This window comes from Phocoena sinus, chromosome X (genome assembly GCF_008692025.1).
Source record: "Phocoena sinus isolate mPhoSin1 chromosome X, mPhoSin1.pri, whole genome shotgun sequence".
Lineage (NCBI taxonomy): Eukaryota > Metazoa > Chordata > Mammalia > Artiodactyla > Phocoenidae > Phocoena > Phocoena sinus.
In genome coordinates, this window is record NC_045784.1 from 62523130 (window position 1) to 62547304 (window position 24175).

Below are 24175 nucleotides of genomic sequence, written 5' to 3' on the forward strand. Positions count from 1 at the left end.
GGAGGCTCCAGGGGAGAATCTGTTCCTTGACTCTTCCAGCTTCTAGAGGATAAGCCTAACAGCCTTATCACTCTGATCACTTGCTTCTGTCATCACATCTCTTACTTCTACAGTCTGATCTCCCTCTGGGTATCTCTTATAAGGAGACTTGTGATTATACTTAGGGCCCACCTGAATAATCCAAAATAATCCTCCCCACCAATCTCAATCTCCTTAACCTAATCATACCCACAAAATCCCTCTTGCCTTAAATGGTAATGTTCACAGGTTCCAGGGATTAGGGCCTGAATATCTTTTGGGGCCACTATTCAGCCTTCCACAAGGGTGGTTTAGAAATTTTGCACACCCTTTTTTTAACAATGTAGTAATTTGTTTAATGTGAAATTTGTAGTAACTTGCATAAATTTTTAACTTGTAGTAATTTGTTTAATGTGTCTATCACCAAATTTAATATATAAGTTGAATAAAAAATAAGTACTAATTAAAAATAAGTATTAGATTAAGAAATGGAATTTTAAAATATTGTCAACTAATTCATTACATGACAAAGTATAAAGAACTAAAAACAAGTTCCTTGGCTATTAATGTATATAAAGTTAGCATTTTTCAAAATGGAAATATAGGTCCCAAGAAAGGGGAGAAGAACAAGTTGGTTAAGCACACACTTGGAATGAAGATAAAAAGTTGCCTGATAACAGTCATGCCCTCTGTACCAAAGAGTTCATAAAACACACTGAAAATTATCAAGCCTGCTCAGGATATATAGGGTTAGAAACTTAGATTCCAGAGACTCTAAATTCCTTTTCAGATGCAGAAAGCAATACAAGATCAAGAAAAAAATAAAAAGGAAGGAAACCAGCCTGTATCAAATAATGCTTTGATTCTAGCAGGCTGGCCAATCTCCTTACCTAGGCTGGAATAAATGTGGCTGAGAATACAAGCTGGTTGTACTCTGATGGGGTGCACCTCAGCAATGGTCTCCACATCAATTCCCTTGTCCTTCAAAATGGCCTTGATTTCTTTTGTCTCAGCTAGAATGGAAACTATAGGAAAGAAAGAAGATGAGGTCAACAGAAAATTTTATTTCAACAGGAACCTAAAGATCTCTCGAGCCACACAATATTTCTTTGAAGGGAAAACAAAAGGAAGGTAAGGAAATTAACAGTTATTGTAGACTTGATGAAACAATCATCATGCTTGGTACATAATGATATTATCTAAATGGAAAAGGAAACAAGATTTCATGATTAGAATATTTAATTCTGCTTTTTGTCTAAATACCTATGTGCTTCTAGAGAATGCCACACTCACTTATAGCTGTGATTCTATGTTTAAATAGGAAAAGAAAGACCAGGGACAGCATTATGAGGATAATAAAGAATACCCTAATGGTACGAATTGCTCAAAGCTAGAGAACAGTAGAAGGCAAGGTAAATTCAGGATAAAGCACTGAGGTATCATATTTGAAACTCTGTGTAGTTGTTTTGGGGGATGGGGATAAGACTTCTCTAGACTCAGAGCCTGCCAAACCTGGACAGCTCCCTTTTCTTCCTCTCACACTCATGTCTCAAAAGTGGTAATCATACTCACAAAGGAGAAGTCCAGGCCACCTCACTGACTCTTCTGTTTATTCCCCCTCTGTGGGACTGATAATCTGTCTGGAGGCCAATAACCTGAATGGGGCCTCAGCTGGCTTAATGCTAAGCACCAGGGGTAAACATGTACCCTATTCCTGTTCCTCTAGTACTGCTAGATATGTTGAATTGGGTTTATAAGAAAACGAAGGTGCCATTTGGTTCATTCCAGCTTACAAGTATTGTATTTGTTGAGTTTTGGGGGCAAAAGCCTAGTTAAAAAAGTGCTACTCTGCATTCCTTTGCCATTATCTTTTGTGTATTTTTCTATCTTGGGGACCTCATGGTGTTGTGCTGCTGTGGTCTGGGGCAGGATATGCAGGGTATGGTGATTACAGAGTCCCCTGGACATAACACCATCTTGATTACTTCTAACTGAAAACAACAAAGATTCTCCAGGAAAAATATACAGAGGAAGAATAATAGTGGGCTGACAAAAGTCCAGAGAAACATATGTGGTCATCTATTCATTCATTAATAAACATTTACTAGGCACTTAAATGGTAAGGTACTATGCTAGGCACTAGGGATTTAGAGATGAATATGTTAGTCTCTCCCTCAAGGAGCTCATAGTGTAATGAAAGTGACACACACATAAACTCATTATAAAATAACCTGTTAAGTAAATAAATATATGCACAGAACATTGTGTGATCACCCGAGAGTGACACCTATCTAGTCTGGAGTTGGCAGGGGGAAGTTTCAGAAAAGGTTTCCTGATGTCTAAGATGAACTTGAAAGAATGAATAAGTTAGCCAGGAGAAAGAAGAGAATAGGAATTGGGAAAGCCATTTTAGGTAGAAGATCCAGAATGATCATAAAACATGAAAATGGAAAAGAATGTGTTTGTGTGTTTGTGTGTGTGTGTGTGTGTGTGTGTGTGTGTGTGTAAGAGATGGGGTGGGGACTACATACATTTCCATATTGCTGTAGCATGAAACACCTTGCACAGTGGAAAAAAACACACAAAAAACAAACAACCCCCCCACCAACCACCAACAAAATGAATCTGGAAAGGCAAATAGGGGTTAGATCGTCATGGACAGCATGTGTGTCACTTTAAGGAACTTGTATTTTATCCTTGGGTAATGATTTCCAAATTGCATTCTCCCGAGCCTCAGGGTTCTGCAGAGGACAATGCAGTTGGTAGCAGGAGTAAAGGGGACTAAAGGAGAGGCAAATGAACAACACTCTGGGGTCCCAGGACTACTTTCAACCCCAACAACTCAGCTTTTTGTTTATGTTTTATCAAGTATGTAGAAAATGCTTATTTGGTACCACCTATGTGCTAGGTATTGCCATATGCTAGGGATACAAAGATAGACATGATCCTTGGAGAAAATGACATTGACACTGAGTCTTGCTAGAGAGCTGAATAGGAGTTATTCTGGTAAAAGTGAAGGTAAAACTAAGGGAGAAGCTGTTCCAGACAAAAGAAATAGCATAGACAAAGGCTCAAGGGCAACAGAGAACAAGGCAGATCTAGGAATAATAAAAGGTTCTTTATAGTAGGAACATGGAGTGTGAAGCGGCAGTGGTGAGAAATGACACTGAAGGTGGGGTCAGGGAGCAGATCATAAAGAGCCTTGTAAGCCATGTTAAGAAAGTTTGCAATGGGAAGCCCCTGCAGAGTTGTAATCAGGGGAATAGCATATCCAGATCTCCGTCTTAAAAAGAACATATTCATGTTGATGATTAAAGAATAAGCTGATATACTGTAGTGGACCTACACTGAAGACAGGGAGACCACTTCAAAAGTTATTGCATTAATGCAAGGAAGAGATGCTGACTACTTAGATTAGGATCATGACATTGGTACTGTATAAACTAGATGGATTTATGAATTATTTAGAAGGTAAAGAAATTGGGACTTGTTAACTGAATGTAGGAGATGAGAGAGGGAGAGATACCGAGAATGATTCTTCATGTGTTTATTTGTGTAACTGAGAGAAAAGTGTGCCATTTACTGACATAGGCAAATAGGGAGAAAAGCAGGCACAGATGATGTAGAACTAGGAGAGTGCAGCTGATTAATTTTGGACATGTTGAGTTTAAAGTGAATGTGATATATTCAGGAGTCATTAGCATAGAAAGAGACGGGTCAAGGAGAATATATAGAAAAGAAGAGAAAAGGACCTAGAATATAACCTTGAGAAATTTCAACATATAAGATATGGGCAGATGATGAAAAAGCCTGGGGGCGGGAGTGAGGGGTTCTTGTCTCATGGCTTATATGTTCTCTATGGTATAGGAGGTGAGGTCATCTTCTGAGAGGGGAGAAGTTAGGAGGCAGGAAAAGGGAAAAGGTGAGGAATGGGAGGAAGCTGAGAGACAATAACAAATATTCTGAATAATGAGAGCAGTGGGCTACGGACAAAACTCCCAGAAATACCAACAGTTAAGGGGCAAGGGGAAGAAGAGGAAACCCAGAATGAGACAGAAAAGTACAAAACTTAGGTTGAAGGAGAGCCAAGGGAGTATGGTATCACAGAAGACATGTGAGTTAAGAGTTTCCAGAAACATAAACAACAAATGAAACAGAAAGATCCTCTAAGAAGTGGATTGAAAAATATCTACCGAGTTTGGCAATAACTTAAGCAAAATCACTTTCAGAGGAATGATAAGCTAGTTGTAAATGAATGCAGAATGAATGAAATGTAAAGAAGTGGAAGTTTGGATGAGAAAGGAAGGATAGGATAACTAGAGGGAGATGAACATGTCAATGTATTAAAAATCAGAACCAACAGAGAAGAGTTTGAAGATAGGAAAGAGTAGGTTTCTATGAAGGCTAGGGAAGAGGATAGGATCAAGCATCAGAAGGAGAGTTGGTGCTGAAGAGGAGAAAAGACAGCTTTTCTGAGACTCAAGAAAAGGAGGCAAGGCTGGGTGAAGATATAAGTAAGACTGTAGTGGGGGGGTTGGGAAATTGACAAAGATCGAAACATTAAGCTTACCCAGCATAAAGTAGCAGGCCAAGAATGAGGTTGAAAACAAGCAGTGGGGTTGAAAACAGAGAACGTGTGGAATAGTTGAGGAGAATGAAAATGCTGACTAACAATAAGAACAAGGACTGACAGGAGGCACTGTAGGCCTAGTTAAGCTGGAGACTGTGGATTTACAATGCTACCACTCTGCTCATTTGTGTGATTTTTTTTTCTAGAAGATTTTAGCAGGCCAGGTATAGGATCAGAAAATATAGAAAGTAAAACTGATCTGGGGCTGTGATTTTTCTGGTGGGTGTAGCAGAAGTTTGTTTTGCTGGTAATTAAGAGATTTAGATGACCAACCGAAAGGTAGGGGAGAAAATAGACACAAGTGTAATGGGTTGGAGGGAAGAAAACTGAAATAATATGCAGTTATGACTGGTGATTGGGACTTCTGGGAATGGAATATCTGAGGTGAAACAGTTCTAAAGTTTCATCCTAAAAGTGAGTGGAGTAGAGGCAGAGGGAAGGGTCACTAGGGTTCTAGATATCCAAGAATTTTGAGGCTAAAATATTAGATGGCACTTACTCTGATGCTGAAATCTAGTACTATGGTAGGAATTGGGGAAGAAGAGGAAGGCTATGAGCCAAGCCTCAAAGTCTCTAATGAATAAATGAGAGTAACCAGGAGACCAATATAGCCAGATGGCATAAGTCTCAAAGGAGAACAAGCTTTCTCATGGGAGGGGAAGAGTAATGGTCTTTTATATAACGTTCGCTATGTACAGGAATACCTCAGAGATGTTGCAGGTTTGGTTCCAGACCACTGCAGTAAAGCGAGTATAAAGATAAAGCGAGTCACACAAATTTTTAGTTTCCCAGTGCATATAAAAGTTATGCTTATAGAAAACAAACTTATGGTTACCAAAAGGGGTAGCAAGGTGGCAGGGGTAGATAAATTAGGAGTTTGGGATTAACATATACACACTACTATATATAAAATATTAATAGGTAAACAGCAAGGATCTACTGTATAGCACAAGGAACTATACTCAATATCTTGTAGTAACCTATAATGGAAAAGAATCTGAAAAAGAATATATATATATAAAAAAAGAATATATATATGTATATATATATATACACACACACATACACACAACTGAATCACTTTGCTGTACACTTGAAACTAACACAACACTGCAAATTAACTATAGCTCAATTAAAAAATAAATAAAACCAAATGAAAAGAGTTATGTTTACACTATATTTTAGTCTGTTAAGTGTGCAACAGCATTGTATCCAAAAAAACAATGTAAACGCCTCAATTAAAAATACTTTATTATTGGGCTTCCCTGGTGGCGCAGTGGTTGGGAGTCCGCCTGCAGATGCAGGGGACACGGGTTCGTGCCCCGGTCCAGGAGGATCCCACATGCCGCGGAGCGGCTGGGCCCATGAGCCATGGCCACTGAGCCTGCGCTCCGCAATGGGAGAGGCCACAGTGGTGAGAGGCCCGCGTACCACAAAAAGAAAAAACAAAACAAAAAATACTTTATTATTAAAAAATGCTAACAATCATCTGAGCCTTCAATGAGTCATAGTAGTAACATCAAAGATCACTGATCACAGATTACTATAATATAATAATAATGAAAAAGCTTGAAGCATTGCTAGAATTATAAAATGTGACAGAGACACGAAGTAAGCAAATGCTCTTGGAAAAATGGTGCCAAGAGACTTGCTTGACACAAGGTTGCCACAGACCTTCAATTTGTAAAAAACACAATATTTGCAAAGCACAATAAAGTGAAGCACAATAAAATGAAATATGCCTGTACATTGATAAGCAAAGACTACCTTTATGACTACCTTTATCCTATCCTACCACATAGGATGCCAAGTATAAGAAGGTTTAGAAAATACTAAGGATTATTTTCTATATAGAATCAACTCCAATGGAGGTTGGGGTTGAAGTGGAGACATTTCAGAGGAGCTTCTCAGGAGGACCTAGTACCACATTGGATAGTGTTTCTGGGGAGTCAAAAATCACCTGGAGTTTTCTACCCTAGGAGAGTAGCATAATAGTGATGTCATTGAGAGAGTTAAGGAAGGTGGCAAGGTTTGCTTTTCTTGGGAGAGGTAAAAGAATAGGATGGAGACAAAAAAAGGTCAGTTTTGCATTTGAAGTATAAGTGATGAAAATGTTGTGTATATATATTGGGACTAGACTTCTTAAAACGTTTATACAGCTTAGCCCAGTGTTTTGCATAGAGTAGATAACCTCAAAATTTAAGTTGATTGCTAGGAACAAAAAATAAAGATTTGGAGTACTCTCTAAAGAGGTAATAGTTGGAGCCATGGAAGCAAATGTATTATGGAGGAGGCAGCCCTAGCAAACACATGCAGGGTATAAATACAGGAAGACAAGAGTATAAGACTAAGTACACAACCATTAGGAGGATATGAGAAGAAAGAAATACTAGCAGAAAAAGCACAGAAGGAATGCTCAGAACAAAAGCAGAGATAATCAGAAGGCTATAATATCATCATGGTGAAAAGAAAAGAGTTTCCAGAAATAAGAAGTATTAAGAGAATCAGATAACATCCTTTGTTAAGCATTTGTTCATGATTAAGATTAACAGAAATCTTGAAACCAAACAGAGTCAAGTTTATACTATACATTTTGAAGCCTAACAAAGTACATCATAAAGAATAAAGTCATCATTTACTGGCCCAAACCAGACCTTTAATGTAAAATTTCTGCTGCTGGGAATAAGAATACATACCTTGAACCACAACATCTGGCTTTGGTACAGTAGAAAACCTGCGATTCAGGGGGTCAATTTCTCCAGGAGCTAAAAATCCCTAAAGAAAAACCATAAAAAGACAGATTACTATATCTCCAAAAAAGCTAATGTTTGAGGAGAAACAACATACCAGTGCCAAAACCCTGTACCATAACATGTGAGAGGCATGTATGGAAAGGAAACAAATACCTTTACTGTATGAAAATGTTTGAACTCCTGGATTCACATCCAAATTAATTTTATCTGGAGTTAATTTCTAGTGGCTGCCAAAAATCATTTTTTTGGAAATAGATGGGGTATAAAAGATAAACAGAAAGTTTTCTAGTTATACCTCCACTTTCTCTGGATGCACATGATTAGACAATCAGATCACAATGCTTCTAATCAATAATTTAAGTCATTAGTCCTGTTGCTTTCCTATTTACGCATATGCTTGCTATGATTTCTGCTTAGCAGATATCTTTTGACTTGACCTGAGTTTCTGTCTTTGATGAAATGTGATGAACTCACCCACTCAGCCCTTAAGAATACCATTCATCTCCTCATTTTTTCATAGCATTAATTTATTTTAATTGAATGAGAAAGTCACCAGGTAAGGATTATTTTAAACAAATCATTCTGCCCATTATTGCTACATTTATAATAATGTCAACTAAAGATAAACTTTATGCTGTACGCTTGAAACTCAGTGATATGTCAATTACATCTCAGTAAAACTGGGACAAACAAAACAAAACAAATAAAAACAGCTCCAGAAAGTAAACAGTTATACATAAACAGGTCGAAGAGTATGGCTCAGAAAGGAAAGCTAAGTCCCATCCTAGATCCTCTAGGAGCCTGGGTTATAGCTTACCTTATATAATAACTTATAATGGGGAAATAGATTTGTCAGTAAAACTGGAAAACTTTGAGAAAGGGAACCCTTCTTATGGTTCAAAGTGTCACAAATAAGCTGACGTAAACTAAGAAATTCCAAAGTGCTTCATTAAGAGCTGTCTCAACAGAGTTTAATATAAGGAACATTTAAAGGGCCCCTTATCAACAAACAAACAAATAAAAAACTATGATGCTCCCAAACACTTGTCACGGTACCTAAAATTATCTTATCAGTTTATTTAATTAAAGAATGAAACATTATGTTGCTTGGAAAAGTTAGCACTTAAATCCATTATAAGTCATTACTATCCAAGCACAATTGCATTCGCAGTTACCAGACAGACACTAGGGGGCGTTTTGAAAAGGAACTATCTAGGGTCTGATCCCAGAGCAACTTCAAGTACAGTACCAAGGCAGGAACCCCTGGGCAAGCATGACAGATATGGTTGCCAGAGGGAAAGATTTTTGCCAAGGACTGGCCATGCTCTCACTCTAAGATAAGGCAGAATACAAAAGGCAAAAGATATATCCTTCAGATTTAATGAGCTACTCACAAATCTGATTGTTATGGTGACTAAAGCAGAAAAATGGAAGAGCCTTGAAGTTTCCCCTTACCTCTGCCATCAAGCTTCCTAAGATGTATAGAGACTGACCCCACATATGAGGCAGTTTGCCCATGGGGACTCGGTCCACAGTGTGAGGATTTTGATATTCTTCATCAACCTAAATAAATAAATAAAGAGATAAAGGAAAAGAATAGAAGGTTTAGGGCTTCCCTGATGGTGCAGTGGTTAAGAATCTGCCTGCCAATGCGGGGGACACAGGTTCAACACCTGGTCCAGGAAGATCTCACATGCTGCGGAGCAACTAAGCCCATGCGCCACAACTACTGAGCCTGCACTCGAGAGCCAGTGAGCCACAACTACTGAGCCCGTGTGCCGCAACTACTGAAGCTCGTGCTCCTAGAGCCTGTGCTCCACAACAAGAGAAGCCACCGCAATGAGAAGCCCACGCACCGCAACAAAGAGTGGCCCCCGCTCACCACAACTACTAGAGGAAGCCAATGCACAGCAATGAAGACCCAATGCAGCCAAAAATAAATAAATAAATCAATTAATTAAAAAAAAGAATAGAAGGTTTAAAATACTAGACAACAAAAAGCCCGAGTCTGGATTGTGATTCATACTCTATAAAACAGTCATATATGCAATGCACTGAAAAGTCAAGCACTATGACTACAGTCTAGGGCAGTGCTCCTCTAACTGTACATGGATACACCCTACCTGAGGATCTTGTCCAATGGCATATTCTTACTGAGTAGATGTGGGGAAAGGCCTGAAATCTGCATTTCTAACAAGCTCTCAGGTTATGCTGCTGATGTTGCTAGGAACTTAGTCCACTCATCCCCACCAGCATGGAATATTGCATCTCTCCCCCAGCTAATGCTCTTTTGCAATGGAGAAGAGGAACAATGGTAATTTGAACTGGCATTTTGAGAAAATGGAGACATACTTCATTTTCCAAGCCTGATCTACTCAATTAATCCCAGATAACTAGCCTCAAAGCAGAAAATATCAAATACTGAGAGTTCACACAGAACATCACTCTAGTTCGGCTTACTGATCTCTACATCATTCTCAACCTTAAAGTTTGATTTTTTTAAAAATCAATCTCTGAACAACTCATTTTATTTTTTTAAATTGAGGTTTGGCTGACATATAGAAAGGCCATACATATTTAACATATGCATCTTAATGAGTTTGAGGACAAATAAACACCCGTGAAACTACCTCTATAAGATTTGATCTTGCCCTCGTCTTGCCCAGTAACAGTGCCATAACTGAGTCTGCTTTATAAATATACTTTCAAAGGAATAAAATCATATTTTAATTGTTCTATACCTAAAGAAAGACTTTAGAACATTAAAATCAGAAGATTAAAAATTATTTGACTCAAATAAGGCAGTCCTTTTGAGGTGCTGCTCCTCTTCTCCCAGCTCCATGTTATGGCACCGTCCAGCTTACCTTGTCAGGAGGAACACTGTACAGCTCCGGCAGAAGTGGGACTCCATTTTTGCCTTTGATGAGGACTGCTTCAAGAGCCTCTCTGTATTCTTGAACCTGTAGAGAAAAGAAAAGGGGAACAAAATTCATAGAGTTCCCTTTGGGGATCTAGGGGAGGGTTGTAGCCAAAGAAGGTCCTATTGCAAAGGGGTATATTCACCTAGTGAAAGGAAAGAAAGGGAAGTAGTATTTACTAAATGCTGATGGAGGCCAGATACTATGCTAGGAGTTTTGCATACTTTTAACGCATTTAATTTTTTTTAACATCTTTATTGGAGTATAATTGCTTTACAATGTTGTGTTAGTTTCTGTTATATAACAAAGTGAATCAGCTATATGTATACATATATCCTCATATCCCCTCCCTCTTGCGTGTCCCTCCCACCCTCCCTATCACACCCCTCTAGGTGGTCACAAAGCACTGAGCTGATCTCCCTGTGCTATGTGGCTGCCTCCCACTAGCTATCTAGTTTACATTTGGTAGTGTATATATGTCAATGCCACTCTCTCACTTCATCCCAGCTTACCCTTCCCCCTCCCCATGTCCTCAAGTCCATTCTCTACATCTGCATCTTTATTCCTGTTCTGCTGATGAATAAATTTAATTTTAATAACCATCCAGGTGTCTGTAATTAAAGCCTTTTTACAGGGAAATTAAGGCTCAAGGAGGTTATGAGCTTCTGAAAGATCATACAGCGAGTGCAAGGATGAGCCCAGATTTGAGTCCAAGTCAGCCTGCCTCCACGTACATGCTTCTACCCACTGTGTACTACACTGAGTACAGCTTCTTGACTTTACACGTAATTGCTTTTAAAACTGTATTTTCCCTGTCAAATTAAGTTTCTATTATGATCAAGTTTACATTTTTTTGCTTAACAATTTGCTGTAGATTAGTAATAAATAAAAAGCAAAAAAAACCCCACTATAATTTATGGTGGAAAAACTATATAGTCAGTTCTGCTATGATAGTTGTTTTGAAAACACAAATTTGTTCCAATGCATTTGATATATTACAGAACAATTTGAGCATAACATGAATTTCACATCTGCTTATGCACAATTTCAACCTGAGAAGGCACTCAGCTGAACTGAGTCGTGTAAGAATACACAACACACACAGATGCACACACCTCAGAACCATGAACCACAACCCATCCACATGTGGTGTTACAACTTTCCATCCAATTTCAGATAACTCTCCTACCACTCCCGAGCTGCTCCCTTCTCATGGCCGACTTGGCTGCATGGCTCTGTGCCTTCCCTTCTATTTAATTTCCCCTTCTATTCCCTCCTTGCCCTATTTTTTAAATTTTTCCTCTCTGTTTGATATTCTTTTTTTTCTTTTCTCTTATGCTATCTCTCTTTTCCTCTCTTCCTCTGGCATGTAGGGTGGTGTGCATGGGAGCCCTGCAAGTGAGGTGGTAGGAACATGGTTGCACATATCCACAAGAAAACTTCAGGTGTTTTTCAAGGTACAAGTGCCGTATCTTTGTGGTATTTATATATTTCTTAACCATTTAACATGTATAAGGCTGTGGTACTGTTTTTTTTCAATTATGAGAAAACCAAACACTAATATAAAATTATATTTGAAGTATAAAAGTTAATCCGAATTTTTAACCATGATATTAAATTTTAATACACATTTTAATAGCAGCATATTTTATACACATGATCTCTAATTTAACATTTCATTCTTGTTGAACATTTAAATTACCACCAGACTTAATTTGTATGAATGTAACAGTGATGAGCAGCGTTGTATCTAAATGTATGCCGCCCTTGAAATAATTTTCTCAGAATACAATTTTTGAAAGAGTAATGAATGAATGTGTTAAAGCCATTAATGCCTATCTGTGGTACTGTTTTTATTAGGTTCCTATCATTTTGTATGTATTTCTGACAAACTTTTTAAGTGTTTTCCCCAACCACATTTTCCCATAAGCCCTATAGTTTTTACTTCTCAAATATGCAGAGCATGGTGATTTTTAGGGAACACCTATGTGTCTCATTATAGCCAAATTGACTGTACCATGCACTTATCATATGTCTTCATCTGTGAAAGTCAAAGAATTTTAGGGCTATCCACTTCTTCAATGAAGAAAGAAAAACTATTCTCATCATATGTACAGGCATACCTTGTTTTATTGCACTTTGCTTTATTGTGCTTCACAGATACTGCTTTTTGTTTGTTTTACAAATTGAAGGTTTGCAGCAACCCTGTGTTGAGCAAGTCTACTGGCATCATTGTTCCAACAGCATTTGCTCATTTTGTGTCTCTGTGTCACATTTCTAGGAATTCTGGAAGTATTTCAAAGCATGTACCAGCAAAAAGATTATGACCCATGGAAGGCTCAGATGATGGTTAGCATTTTTCAGCAATAAAATATTTTTAACTAAGGTATGTACATTGTTTTTTTAGACATACTGCTATTGCACACTTAACAGAATGTAGTGTAAACATAACTTTTTTTTTTTTTTTTTTTTTTTTTTTTTTTTTTTTTTGCGGTACGCGGGCCTCTCACTGCTGTGGCCTCTCCCGTTGCGGAGCAATAGGCTCCGGATGCGCAGGCCCAGCGGCCACGGCCCACGGGCGCAGCCGCTGCGCGGCATGTGGGATCTTCCGGGCTGGGGCACGAACCCGTGTCCCCTGCATCGGCAGGCGGACCCTCAACCACTGCGCCACCAGGGAAGCCCAAACATAACTTTTATATGCACTGGGAAACCAAAAAATTTCATATGACTTGCTTTATTGAGATATTTGTAATATTTGTGCTGCTCTGGAACTGAACCTGCATACCTCTGAGGTATGCCTTTACAGAGAAACTGAAGAAGTCAATGACAGTACTTGGACTACTCAGTGGTCAGCAGCAAAGCCAGGAAAAAAGAAGAATAAAAAAGAATCCAGGCCTTCCAGCTCCTTTTTTCCCCTGAGAGTTCAAAACACCTGAATATGCTTTGTACTTAGTTGGCACATTTAATAAATAAATCTTTCTTTGAGCAAGCACAGTTTTTGAGAAACAATTCTGTGGAATTTGAGAAGGACTGAGAAAAATGGTAGAATCAAAATAGGGTGGTCAAGGGACTTCCCTGGTGGTCCAGTGGGTAAGACTCTGTGCTCCCCATGCAGAGGCCCCAGGTTCGATCTCTGGTCGGGGAACTAGATCCCACATGCATGATCCAACCAAGAATCTGCATGCCGAAGCCCACATGCCGCAACTAAGAAGCCCGCATGCCACCAACTAAACATGCCACAATGAAGATCCTGCGTGCCATAACTAAGACCCAGAGCAGCCAAAATGAATAAATAAATAAATAATAAATATTTTTTAAAAGTTTGGTTTAAAAAAATAGGGTGCTCAAAATAGGGCAGGTATCTCTATTATCGCTTATCTTACTTCTTGCTCAAATAAGGATACTCTATATAAAGCTTAGAGTAAAACAGCACTTTGTGCCCCTGAAACTTTGGTGTACCCCTATTATTTAAACTCATATTGGCAGTTACAGATTACTACTGGCCAAAGTATTCAAATTACACAAAACTGTATTTATGTAGCCAAGTATAAACGACTTCCAAATGTGTTGGATTTATGTCCAAGTTTAGAACATAGCCAATTTGCAGAATGCCTGACATTAAACTAACTTGATTAAATTGTCCAGTCTCACTGTTTTCCAACAATGGTTTCTAAACTGCTTTATTCATGTAGCTCAAAAAGCAATGATGACTGTATTTTGGGGGGTGAGGACAGGGTATAAGTGGGTGGTTGTTTTGTTTTTTGTTTGTTTTTGCTAAAGTCAGAATATCATTTCCAAGATTTATTAAAAAAAAAGACATACAAAGTCAGGAGGTAAATTCAAGTACCTCTGATGATTAAGGCAAGTATACAGGACTTGCTATTCTGCTTTCTATATTTATTAAAAGTCAAGTCTGAGTGATAGCAATATCCAGGTCTTCTAACTCTTTAACATGTGCCCTCAACTACTAGTCTCTAGAAGATAACTCTGTCTCCTCCCTATTAGGGAAGACTTCCATTTGGACACAGGGTCAGCACAGTCATTAACTGAAAGAGGAAGACATAATAACAATCTGCTAAAAAGCTCTTTCCCCAGTGCATTACCTGTTCTGCATTCCCACTAAATACCCCATCAAGGATAAAGTATGTCCAGAACAATGGCCATTCACACTCAATGTTTTCAAATAACTTCAGCTCAGCTGGTTCATAGTACAGACGATTGGGATCCTGGTAAAAACACAATAAACAAAGTCTGTCTTATCACTCCAAGGTCAGACTATATCTTTAGTTCAGAGGTATTACAACACAGCCTTTCACCACTGATAGTTTGTTTCAGAGAAGGCAGAGCACATACACACTCCCCTCCTTTAGCAAGTACTTTTGTCATGTGATTCTAACTAGCAGAACTGGTATAATAATGATACTACAGGCAGGTGTATGAGGAAGTGAGACTAATTTGTAATAAGCCTGAGTTTGGTTTTGTACTTGTTAAGTTTGAGGTAGCAGCAGAACATACAAATAGAAACGTTCAGAAGGACAGCGAGAGATGAGGGTTTGGGAATCATCCTTATAGAGGTGACACACGAATCACAAATTATGGATGTAGTACCTATATATAATGAACAAGCAGCCTAAGAACAGAATCTTGGTAAATGCTGAATTTGGTGAGGGAGGACAGAAAGAGGAGAAAAATTAAGATGGTGTAGAGTTGTGGAAGTTAAAATAGGAAAAGAATTTCAAGAAAATGTAGGGGTAGGTAATAGTGATGTACTACAGAGAAGTCAAGGAGAATAAGGACTGAGAAAAGGCTACTGGATTGCTTACTTAGGAGATCATGATGATATTTCAGAGCACAATTTTAATAGATTGGTAGGGGCAGAGGTCAAAAGGCTTAAAGAATAAAATGGAAGACAGGAAGTAAACCAGAAGAGTTTGAGCTCGGTAATTTAAAAAAATATATAATGGCTCTCAACTAGCAAACCTGAGCCTTAAACTATATTTACACTGTCAATGAAAGTGGTTACCAACCATTCATTCCCTTTTAATAATACTAAATTTTCTCCATTGATATTTCCAAGGAGAACTTTTGACAAGTGGAACAAAAGGAAGTTAACTTTTCAAGATCAAGTACTGTTTGGAACTAACCAACTGCAAAAGGTGGAAGGGATCCAAAAGGATCTACTGACAGAAAGATTTTTCCCTTTGTAATAATTAAATATTTGGGGGGGAATATTTTGAGACTATGTAAATAATCTGTTTCTGCCGAAATTTTCATCCACTGACTTAAGCATCCATCAGTAGCTCTTTCCTGAAACTAACCAACTTCAAGAGGTGGAAGGACTACACCTTCCTCTATTTTATTTAATCCAGAAGGGCTCACAAGCAAAACCTGGCAACTAATCCTAACAAAGGTAGCAAACATCAGTTATTGTTATCCTATTTAGTGATTATTTGAAGTACCATTAATGAGGTAAGTATTTTCTCTGAATGAGGTATTTTCTCTGAATGAGGCTGCAGTAGTGACCATCCTACCTTGGACTCATTTTGGGGAAAACAAACCTACCTCTTTAGGAGTTTTATATCCATCTCGTAGAAAGCGACAGCAACCATAACGACCCTGGGAATGCAGAGGAAACAAGCCAGAAGAATGAACATTGGTACAGCAATATAATTAATCAGAAATGTATCCTTTGCAACAGCTACATGTGCCAACCTATCATCAATAGAGACATGATACTTAAAAAATAATTTTAAAAAACCCTGATATCAGTCCAGCAGCAGAAAGTGATTTCAGCAATGTGATTTCAAGCGAGGGCTAAGTTGCAGGCTCTTCCCTAAAGCAGTGTTTTTATTTTATCTTCTCCATGGCTTTCCACCATAGGATAAGTCTGTGACAGCCCAATTACTAATCTATGCGGTCCTGCTCACACAATTCATAAGAGACCACAGTTTTTTTAAAAAAGAAAACACAGTTTAAAAATTTTGAGATAATCTGAGACTTACAGAAGAGTTCCCAAAACAGTACAGAGTCCCTGTATATCCTTCAACCACTGTCCCCTAATATTAACATCTTAAATAACCACAGAAAATTTACCAAAACCAAAAAATTAACCTTGGTACAACACTATTAACCAAAGTATAGAACTTATTTGGATTTCATCAGTTTTTCCACTGATGCTTTTTTCTGTTCCAGTATCCAATTTAGGATACCACTGCATTTAGCTGGCATGTCTCCTTAGTCTCTTCTAATCTGTGATGGTTCCTCAGTCCTTCCCTGTTTTTCATCATCTTGACATTTTTGCAGAGTGTCTGTCAGTTACTTTGTAGAATGCCTCTCGATTTGGTTTTGTCTGATGTTTTCTCATGATTAGATTGAGGTACCGCATTCCTGGGAAGGACATCACGGAGGTGTTGTGCGCTTCTCAGTGCACCGTATCAGGGCGTACATGATGTCAGTACATCTTATTACTGGTGATGTTAACCCTGATCACTTGGTTAAATCACCAACATAGGTCATATTCAAGACTCACAAAGATACTAATTTAGCCTTAAAATTAGAGCTTAAAGGAAAGAAAGGCACATATGGACATACCTGAAGCTTAGTGATGATTTCCTGTTTTGTGAGCTCCACCAACTGATTATCCTCTACTGCAAAGGCTGGGAAGGAAATAACTGAAAGTAGACTAGCATCAACCTCTTTGGATGTTGAAGCCCGGGGGAGTATCGAATTAAGGATAGACTAAAAGAAAGGAAGTCAAAGGTGGCACATTAGTAAATAACTCAGCATTATAAAGTTATTAGCTTTAGTTTCAAAAGATGTATGTTGAAGAGGATCATTCAGTTGAAAATCTAAAAATGATTTAATAGTGAAAGCTTAGAAGACTACTTCTATAAATCATCCCTTGTCTTAATCCTGCTCTCAGTGCCTCCTAATCCTGATTCTTAAGCAGCTGCTAATGGATAAAGAATACTCTAACATCATTATCCCACCCATAATGCTGTTGCTCCATTAGCAACTATCTAAGCATAAAGATAAAATGTAGCTGCTGGGAAGCAAGATGTGGAAGGCTTAGCTCCTATATCCCTGAAATTTATCTTTTCCATGGAAAATTTTGCATTTTTAAAATTAGAAGGTGAGACTGTATTCACTAGAACACCATGGGTATCTAATCAAGGTTTGAAGAAGACAAGAAAGGCCATCTTGTCAATGACAAGAACCTTACTCTTTCAATACAGAGAGTAATCCTAAACAAAACTGAAGATATGCATTTACCACTTAAACAGTCTAATCTCCAAACATCTAACCCGAGGGCCAACCAGGGACAAGAGAAAGTTTCAGAGCCACTATCAAGAAGAACACTCAAAATCGATCACCTCTTGTTCTCTTGGGATATTTAGAAAAGGAGATACTCAGGAGCAGAGCCCATATACCCTTGATACGATAATAGTGGAGAATTCCATATACTGTGATAGGATCACTTTATAACCTTGGGTGAGAGAACAGCACTATGATCTCTGTTATAGCTCATGCTGTATCAGGTTTATCTCTATAGGATGCTTGATAAGACATTTTTGGTACATGGTAATAAATCAGATTATGTACTCTCATTCAGTTCTGCTTATTCTAAAGCTCATGCTAAATTTGAGTCTGAGTAAAAATACATTTTTCTATAACGTTGTCCATTATTCTCTTACCTGGCAGTGTTGCACTTCATCAGCTAGGACATGGATAACTGACTGGGGACCACCTTTCACACCAAACAGGTCCAGTTCATCTAATGCCTCCAGGGCTGCCTTTGAGGAACAAAGAAGGAAAGTACAACTTCAGCATTATAAATGCGTATATTTCTTCTCCCTCTACCCCTGGTATCATATCAATGAACATGATATCATTTTAAATACGTTCAGCAGAACAGAAAATACAATAACATTCTTTATTCCGCCTCTGAGGGTTTTTCTGGTCTCCCATATTGTCCCAGAGACACTTGAGATGGAGGCTGCATTCATACTTTCATGATTAAAAACCCTCAACAAATTTGGTATAGAAGGAACATACCTCAACATAATAAAGGCCATATACAACAAACCCACAGCTAACATTCTACTCAGTGGTGAAAAATTGAAAGTTTTCCTGCAAGATTAAAGCAAAACAAGGGTGCTCACTCTCACCACTCTTATTCAACGTAGTACTGGAAGTCCTAGCTAAAGCAATTGGGAAAGACAAAGAAATAAAAGGCATCCAAATCAGAAATGAAGAAGTAAAATTGTCATTATTTGAAGATGATATGATCTCATATATAGAAAACCCTAAAGACTCAACCAAAAAACTGTTGGAACTAATCAACAAATTCAGTAAAGTTACAGGATATAAAATCGACATACAGAAATCAGTTGTGTTTTCTGTACACTAACAACAAAACATCTAAAAAAGAAATAAAGAAAACTATCCCATTCACAACAGCATCAAAAGCAATAAAATACTTAAGAATAAATTTAACCAAAGAGGTGAAAGATCTGTACAATGAACACTACAATACTTTGATGACAGGAATTTAAGACAAAAACAAATGGAAAGATAGCCCCATGCTCATGGATCAGAAGAATTAATATTGTTAAAATGTCTACACTACCCAAAGTCATCTATAGATACAACGCAATCCGTATAAAAATTCCAATGGCATTTTTCACAGAAATAAAAAAAATCCTAAAATTTGTATGGAATCACAAAAGACCCTAAATAGACAAAGCTATTGAGAAAGAAAAATAAAGCTGAAGGCATCACACTTCCTGATTTCAAACTATACTACAAAGGTATAGTAATTAAAATAGTATGATACAGGCATAAAAGTAGACACATAGACCAATGAAACAGAATAGAGAGCCCAGAAATAAACCCCTGCATTTACAGTCAATTAATATTTGATAAAGGAGCCAGGAACACTCAATGGGAAAATGATAGCGTCTCTTCAACAGTTTTGGGAAAACTGGATAATCACATACAGAACAATAAAATTGGACCCCTATCTTACACCACACACAAAAATTAACTCAAGATGGATTAAACATTAAGACTGGATATCACAAAACTCTTCTTTCACATTGGTCTTGACAATGATTTTTTAGATGACACCAAAGGTATAAGCACAAAAGCAAAAATCAATAAGGGGGACTACATCAAACTAAAAAGTTTCTGCGTATAGAGAAGGGACTTGAGGACACAGGGAGGGGGAAGGGTAAGCTGGGACGAAATGAGAGAGTGGCATGGACTTATATATACTACCAAATGTAAAACAGACAGCTAGTGGGAAGCAGCCGCATAACACAGGGAGATCAGCTCAGTGCTTTGTGACCACCTAGAGGGGTGGGATAGGGAGGGTGGGAGGGAGGGAGATGCAAGAGGGAAGGGATATGGCAACATATGTATATGTATAACTGATTCACTTTGTTATAAAGCAGAAACTAACACACCATTGTAAAGCAATTATACTCCAATAAAGATGTTTATAAATAAATAAATAAATAGAAAGCTTCTACACAATAAAAGAAATAATCAAAAAGATGAAAAAGCAACCTAGAGAATGGGAGAAAATATTTGCAAACCACATATATAATGAGAAGTTTATATCCCAAATATATAAAGAACATACACAATTAATAATTCAATTAAAAAATGGACAAAGGAAATGAATAGACATTTTTTACAAAGAGAACATACAAATGGCCAACAGGTACATGAAAAGATGCTCAAAATCACTAATCAACAGGGAAATGCAAGTCAAAACCACAATGCAATATCTCCGCACATCTGTCAGAATGGTTATCATAAAAAAGATAAGTATGGGTGAGGACATGGATAAAAGCAAACCTTGCACACTGCTGGGGGGAATGCAAGTTGGTTCAGCCACTATGGAAAATAATAAGTATGGAGGTTACTCAAAAAATTAAATTCGAACAACCATATGATCCAGCAATTTCACTTCTGGGTATATATCCAAAGGAAATAAAAACAGGATATCAAAGAAATATATGCACTCCTATGTTTACTGCAGCATCATTCACAATGTACGGAAACAATCTAAGTGTCTGTCAACAGATGAATGGATAAAGAAGATGTGGGGTATGTGTTTGCATACCTGCATCTGTGTGTGTATGTATGTGTGCGTGTGTGTGTGTGTTTGTATGTGTGTATAATGGAATATCATTCAGCCATAAGAAACAAGGAGGAGACTGGTTCAAGATGGTAGAGTAGAAGGACGTGCACTCACTCCCTCTTGTGAGAGCACCAGAATCACAACTAACTGCTGAACAATCATCGACAGGAAAACACTGGAACTCACCAAGAAAGATACCCCACATCCAAAGACAAAGGAGAAGCCACAGTGAGATGGTAGGAGGGGTGCAATCACAATAAAATCAAATCCCATAATTGCTGGGTGGGTGACTCACAAACTGGAGAACACTTATACCACAGAAGTCCACCCACTGGAGTGAAGGTTCTGAGCCCCATGTCAGGTTTCCCAACAGGAGGAGGGATTCCTAGAGAATCAGACTTTGAAGGCTAGTGGGATTTGATTGCAAGACTTTGACAGAACTGGAGGAAATAGAGACTCCACTCTTGGAGGGCACACACAAAGTAGTGTGCGTATTAGAACCCAGGGGAAGGAGCAGTGACCCCATAGGAGACTGAACCAGACATACCTGCTAGTGTTGGAAGGCCTCCTGCAGAGGCGGGAGCGGGGGTGGGGGGCTGTGGCTCACTCCGGGGAGGACACTGGCAGCAGAAGTTCTGGGAAGTACTCCTTGGCATGAGCCCTCCCAGAGTCGGCCATTAGCCCGACCAAAAAGCCAGGTAGGCTCCAGTGTTGGGTCGCCTCAGGCCAAACAACATACAGGGAGGGAACATAGCACCACCCATCAGCAGAAAAACGGATTAAAGTTTTACTGAGCTCTGCCCTCCAGAGCAACACCCAGCTCTACCAATCACCAGTCTCTCCAATCAGGAAGCTTGCACAAGCCTCTTAGATCGCCTCATCCACCAGAGGGCAGACAGCAGAAGCAAGAAGAACTATAATCCTGCAGCCTGTGGAACAAAAACCACATTCACAGAAAGACAGACAAAATGAAAAGGCAGAGGATTTTGTACCAGATGAAGGAACAAAATAACACCCCAGAAAAACAACTAAATGAAGTGGAGATAGGCAACCTTCCAGAAAAAGAATTCAGAATAATGATAGTGAAGATGATCCAAGACCCTGGAAAAAGAATGGAGGCAAAGATCGAGAAGATGCAAGAAATGTTTAACAAACACCTGGTAGAAATAAAGAACAAACACCTTGAAGAATTAAAGAACAAACAAACAGAGACAAACAATACAGTAACTGAAATGAAAAATACACTAAAAGGAATCAATAGCAGAGTACCTGAGGCAGAAAAACAGATAAGTGACCTGGAAGACAGAATGGTGGAATTCACTGCTGCAGAACAGAATAAAGAAAAAAGAATGAAAAGAAATGAAGACAGCCTAAGAGACCTCGGGGACAACATTAAACACAACAATATTCACATTATAGGGGTACCAGAAGGAGAAGAGAGAGAGAAAGGACCCAAGAAAATATTTGAAGAGAGTATAGTTGAAAACTTCCCTAACATGGGAAGGGAAATAGCCACACAAGTCCAGGAAGCACAGAGAGTCCCAGGTAGGATAAACCCAAAGAGAAACACACTGCGACACACAGTAAACAAAGTGACAAAAATTAAAAAGAAAAACTACTGAAAACAACAAGGGAAAAACTACAAAAAAAATACAAGGGAACTCCCATAAGGTTAACAGCTGATTTCTCAGCAGAAACATTACAAGCCAGAAAGGAGTGGCATGATATATTTAAAGTGATGAAAGGGAAGAACCTACAACCAAGATTACTCTACTTGGCAAGGATCACATTCAGTTTTGAAGGAGAAATCAAAAGCTTTACAAACAAGCAAAAGCTAAGAGAATTCAGCACCACCAAACCAGCTACACAACAAATTCTAAAGGAACTTCTCCAAGTGGGAAACACAAGAGAAGAAAAGGACCCACAGAAACAAACCCATAACAATTAAGAAAATGGTAATAGGAACATACATATCGATAATTACCTTAAATGTGAATGGATTAAATGCTCCAACCAAAAGACACAGGCTCGCTGAATGGATACAAAGACAAGACCCATATATATGTTGTCTACAAGAGACCCACTTCAGACCTACGGACACATACAGATTGAAAGTGAGAGGATGGAAAAAGATATTCCATACAAAGAAAAACCAAAAGGAAGGTGGAGTAGCAATACTCATATCAGATAAAATAGACTTTAAAATAATGAATGTTACAAGAGACAAGGAAGGACACTACATAATGTTCAAGGGATCAATCCGAGAAGAAGATATAACAATTGTGAATATATATGCACCCAACATAGGAGCACTTCAAAACATACGGCAACTGCTAACAGCTATAAAAGAGGAAATCAATACTAACACAATAATAGTGGAGGACTTTAACACCTCACTTACACCAATGGACAGATCATCCAAACAGAAAATTAATAAGGAAACACAAGCTTTAAATGACACAATAGACCAGAGGGACTTAATTGATATTTATAGGACATTCCATCCAAAACCTGCAGATTACACTTTCTTCTCAAGTGCACATGGAACATTCTCCAGGATAGATCACATTTTGGGTCACAAATCAAGCCTCAGTAAATTTAAGAAAATTGAAACCATATCAAGCATCTTTTCTGAACACAACACTATGAGATTAGAAATCAACTACAGGGGAAAAAACGTAAAAAACACAAACACAGGGAGGCTAAACAATACATTACTAAATAACCAAGAGATCACTGAAAAACTCGAAGAGGAAATAAAAAAATAACTAGAGACAAATTACAATGAAAACACGACGATCCAAAACCTACGGGGTGTACCAAAAGCAGTTCTAAGAGGGAAGTTGATAGCTATACAAGCCTACCACAAGAAACAAGAAACAACTCAAATAAAAAATCTAACCTTACACCTAAAGGAACTAGAGAAAGAAGAACAAAGCCCCAAGTTAGGAGAAGGAAAGAAATCATTAAGATCAGAGCAGAAATAAATGAAACAGAAACAATGAAAACAATAGCAAGGATCAATAAAACTAAAAGCTGGTTCTTTGAGACGATAAACGAAATTGATAAACCATTAGCCAGACTCATCAAGAAAAAGAGGGAGAGGACTCAAATCCATAGAAGTAGAAATGAAAAAGAAGTTACAACAGACACCGCAGAAATACAAAGCATCCTAAGAGACTATTACAAGCAACTCTATGCCAATAAAATGGACAACCTGGAAGAAATGGACAAATTCTTAGAAAGGTATAACCTTCAAAGACTGAACAAGGAAGAAATAGAAAATATGAACAGACCAGTCACAAGTAATGAAATTGTGATTAAAAATCCTCCAACAAAACAAAAGTCCAGGATGAGAAGGCTTCACAGGTGAATTCTATCAAACATTTAGAGAAGAGCTAACACCCATGTTTCTGAAACTCTTACAAAAAATTACAGAGGAAGGAACACTCCCAAACTCATTCTATGAGGCCACCATCACCCTGACACCAAAACCAGACAAAGATACTACAAAAACAGAAAATTACAAATCAATATCACTGATGAATACAGATGCAAAAATCCTCAACAAAAATACTAGCAAACAGAATCCAACAACACAATAAAAGGATCGTACACCATGATCAAGTGGGGTTTATCCCAGGGTTGCAAGGATTCTTCCATATACGAAAACACCATATTAACAACTTGAAGAATAAAAATCATA

The 24175-nt window shown here is 38.1% G+C and overlaps 1 protein-coding gene across 4 annotated transcripts in view; it reads right to left on the minus strand.

The window, feature by feature from the left end:
• PHKA1 (phosphorylase kinase regulatory subunit alpha 1) overlaps positions 1–24175 on the minus strand; it is a 148501-nt gene that overhangs the window by 86583 nt on the left and 37743 nt on the right. For all 4 annotated transcript variants that reach the window (XM_032619579.1, XM_032619581.1, XM_032619580.1 and 1 more), the window contains exons 7-14: positions 18014–18112; positions 16911–17057; positions 15882–15935; positions 14423–14545; positions 10266–10361; positions 8857–8964; positions 7345–7423; positions 909–1043 (exon numbers count right to left, since the gene is read on the minus strand). In XM_032619579.1, the coding sequence (XP_032475470.1) occupies positions 909–1043; positions 7345–7423; positions 8857–8964; positions 10266–10361; positions 14423–14545; positions 15882–15935; positions 16911–17057; positions 18014–18112 (841 nt within the window). The remainder of the gene's footprint in view (positions 1–908; positions 1044–7344; positions 7424–8856; positions 8965–10265; positions 10362–14422; positions 14546–15881; positions 15936–16910; positions 17058–18013; positions 18113–24175) is intronic.